This window comes from Sinocyclocheilus rhinocerous, unplaced genomic scaffold, assembly GCF_001515625.1.
Source record: "Sinocyclocheilus rhinocerous isolate Xijiao unplaced genomic scaffold, SAMN03320098_v1.1 scaffold494, whole genome shotgun sequence".
NCBI lineage: Eukaryota > Metazoa > Chordata > Actinopteri > Cypriniformes > Cyprinidae > Sinocyclocheilus > Sinocyclocheilus rhinocerous.
In genome coordinates, this window is record NW_015628684.1 from 794968 (window position 1) to 798959 (window position 3992).

At 39.3% G+C, this 3992-nt stretch overlaps 1 protein-coding gene across 6 annotated transcripts in view; it reads left to right on the top strand.

The window, feature by feature from the left end:
* The window catches only part of LOC107738029 (thyroid receptor-interacting protein 6-like), a 14726-nt gene that overhangs the window by 5788 nt on the left and 4946 nt on the right, over positions 1-3992 (top strand). For 5 of the 6 annotated variants that reach the window (XM_016549701.1, XM_016549696.1, XM_016549700.1 and 2 more), the window contains 5 exons: positions 837-1400; positions 2250-2343; positions 2450-2619; positions 2720-2898; positions 3042-3162. In XM_016549701.1, coding sequence (XP_016405187.1) covers positions 837-1400; positions 2250-2343; positions 2450-2619; positions 2720-2898; positions 3042-3162 — 1128 coding nt within the window. The remainder of the gene's footprint in view (positions 1-836; positions 1401-2249; positions 2344-2449; positions 2620-2719; positions 2899-3041; positions 3163-3992) is intronic. The other variant, XM_016549699.1, reaches the window with a different exon arrangement.

The following is a 3992-nucleotide window of genomic DNA, read 5'->3' on the forward strand; positions in this document are numbered from 1 at the left end:
TACCAGGATTAGGAAATAGTCCTCCATAAAATGTGCTGCACACATCTGAATATTTGGGTTGAACTGTTCTGGAACAGTGTTGTAAATACAACTTAACCACTGATTTGTAGTCGTGTCCTCTTTTGGAAGACCAAACAAAGTAGTTTCGCTTTCACAACGAAGCACACAGCGTCTTCAGGACATGGCGGCAGTGGCAACAATACTACAGTGAGAATAAAAGTTATGCCTTCTTTCTTTGCGTGAACATTTGGGCAGCGTTATGAAAATCTTCCCACATAGTGAGGTAGATATGTGGGGGCGTGTTAGAACGAGCCGTTTTAGGTAGGTGTGGCTGACTCTTAACTTTTATAAAGAATATCTCTTTGGATTTGAGACTTTAGTCTTTGCAACTTTACAGATCTTCTTTATGCACCAAGAGCTTGTATCACTTCAAAGAGAAAGGAAAAATTGAAATCGCATCATATGACCCCTTTAAACAGAACTGTTTAACTTTTGCTTTTTTGTGATATCATCATCATTTTATGATATCATCATGATATTTTGGAAGGTCGCCCTGCCCTCTTAGATATTGGCATTGGCCATCAAAAAAAACAATATTGGTCAAAAACTACCCATCATATACTACACGACTATGGATCACTAGCATCGACTCACCCAGATTGCAAATCGTCATGTAAAAAGTTTCGTAATGTATTCCAGCATTTAGGAAACGTTTAGTATTGTGGTATTGTTCTGGTTCTGTTTTTGGTTGTTGTTATTGTTGTTGTTTTTTTCATTTAAAAAGTTTTTTTTAAAGAAATTTTTGTATGCAAAAAAAAATCTCATTTCTTCAACAGTTGTATGACAATGTGCCTTACAGCAAGCACCTCCCAATCGATCGCTATAACCCTCCCAACCAGATGGGGGCTCCACCATCAAGCAGGCCCTCAATGGGCTATCAGCCTCCACTCCAAAACCAGTACCACCCCGCCCCACCTTACACCTCTACACCTCAGCCAGACTATGTTTACTCCTCCGCTGCCTCTTCCGTCCACAAACCTTACCCCCAACCAGTGCCTGCCTCCTACACCACCGCCTCCACCCCAACCGGCCCACGCTTCTCCGTACAGGTGAAAACAGCTCAGCCCGTCACCTATTCTCAGAGCGGACGGCAGGCAGAGCAAGCTTACACCCCTCCACCACCCCGCCAGCATGCCTCTTGCCCCCCTCAGCAAGAACGACCACATTATGAGCCACGGGGACAGGGCTGGTACCCACCGCCACCTCCTCCTGTACAAGAACCTCATGGAGATCCTGCTGCTTATAAGGGGGGATCAGGTAATATGCCAGGAGGGAGAGCCGGCCAGGGACAACCAGTGAAGAAGAGTCAAGATCAAGTGTCAGCATATCAATCTAACAAGGTAAGACTTATTATTTGGTGAGGATGATGCAGGTTTGTCAAGTTGTAGTAGAGACGGAAACTTTCTGTCATGAAAATGAACACAGAATTTCTATTGAGTGTTGTTTACAAAAAAAAAAAACAATAAAGATAAAAATTTTAAAAAAGCGAAAAAAGTTTTTATCTTTATGGTTTTATTTATTGTAGGTGAATAGTCCTTTATTTGCCAACTTGATAACAAATAAATAAAATCGTTTTGATTCAAGCAAATGTGCTGTTTCTTTTAGATATTTGTGGCTTGATGATTATGGAAGTTCAAAATAATACATTTTAAGAAATATATAACATTAATTGTCCTTCAGTGCAATTAAATAAAATGTATTATAGTTTACATTTACATTAAATGCAATTAACAAAACTTTTTAGAGTGCTTAAGTAGGACAGAAGAATATAATTAACTTTATGTAATTGCATGATTACTTTTTTGTTTTTGAAATATGGTTTAAGTGACAAGCATTTAAAATATACTGTAATGTAATTTCTGTTGAAATGTGTATGTAATTAAATATACGCATTTAAAATATTTACTTTAAATGTAATATTGAATTACACACTACAGTTACAAGTATCTTACATGTACTTTTTAGTATGTTAGTCAACACATCAAAATAAATGTACCTTAAAGTGAAACATGTAATTTGACATTATTAGTAATTTTTTTCGTGTACTTAAGTGTCAAGAAACAGTCTTATTATATTTAAATACATTTTTTGATAATAGACTTTTAAGATTTGAAGTATGTACAAGTGATCAACAAAAAATGTTTTATATGTCCAGCATACTTAGCAATGTTTTTTCCATGTTCTGCCAGCAGGGGGCAGTACCACATCCAGAGGAAGAGTTGGATCGACTCACCAAGAAGTTGGTGTATGATATGAATCATCCCCCTACTGAGGAATATTTTGGTATGCTCCAACATTTTACATCCTCAGTGTTGTACTTTTGCTTTTACATCATACATGTGTTTCAATAAGGGTCATGGATTTCTCTCTCTCCATCTGTCTCCCTCAGGTCGATGTGCTCGGTGTGGGGATAATGTTTTGGGAGACGGCAGTGGCTGTATTGCCATGGAGCAGGTGTTTCACGTGGAGTGTTTCACCTGTATCACCTGTAATGCGCGTCTGAGAGGCCAGCCCTTCTATGCACTAGACAGGAAGAGCTACTGCGAGAGCTGCTACATTGTGAGATTATCTGTAGACTTCTCTTGGTTTCTGCCTCTTATTTAGTTTTTTTCTTTCTACATTCAGACTCTTAACGTTTGTTCTTCCCCTATGCTCCCAGAGCACACTTGAGTGCTGTTCGAAATGCTCTGAGCCCATCCTAGACCGGATCCTGAGGGCGATGGGAAAGGCTTACCACCCTCGCTGTTTCACATGTGTGGTTTGTGGCTGTTGCCTGGATGGAGTGCCTTTTACTGTGGACGCCACATCTCAGATCCACTGTATTGAGGACTTTCACAGGTACTCAACAACTTCCTTTTTTTCTGTTTCTGTGTGGTTTGAAGTCTCTGTTTCTGTTGATAAACAGAAAGCTCCACCAAATGTCTAAACAGTTACTACATGGAATTTATTATTAAAACCTTGTTTGCTGCTTCTTTGAACAGGAAGTTTGCCCCCCGCTGCTCATTATGTGGCCAGCCCATAATGCCAGAGCCTGGGCAGGAAGAAACGGTGAGGATCGTTGCACTGGATCGCAGTTTCCATGTTAACTGCTACGTCTGTGAGGTAAGAATTTTCTGACTTCCACTTCATGTTTAATCATTTATGTAACGCAATCTCACATATTTGAGAATGGTTTATTTTAAACATGCATGTAAAATTACAGCTGCATTTAAAGGGTTAGTTCACCCAAAAATGAAAATTAGTCTGTGTTTTACTCACCCTCGAAGCATCCTAGGTGTATATGGCTTTCTTCTTTCAGACGAATCATATCGGAGTTATATAAAAAATTGTCCTGGCCCCTCCAAGCTCTATCATTGCAGTCAGCGGGTGTTTCTGTTCAACTGTCCACAAGTCGTCAAATAAAGTGCGCGCATCCATAATAAAATGTGCCTCACACGGCTCCGGGGGGTGAATAAAGGCCTCCTAAATATTACCGTACCAGTTTTCTAAAAATGTAATGTTTAAATATGAGGCATTGACTTATTAAATATGCACTAATTTGCCTAAATGTCCAGAATAGAAATCTGAACATTGGATAGAACCAGGTTTAAAATTCTTGTTTTGTTTTTTTTTGACACAGGAGATTTTGAAGAATCTTATTTTATCACTCTATAAATCAGTAAAAAAAAAACTGTCAACAGCTAGAAAAATATTTTTGCAATGTTTTTAGGCATAAAATCTAGCATGCAAATGATACATTAATCTCGCATAGGTCTGGAATCCATGGCAGCTTTCATTGGCCAAGGCCCGCCCATGAGGCCGTTTGACCGACGTGTCAAACAACCAATCACAGTTCGTTTCGTTCAGCGTCACATTTCGGGGCATGGAAATGTCGCCACAATAAGAGACCGGTGTGTAAAACTCTCGGACGTATTTTAAAGATTCTATGCCGC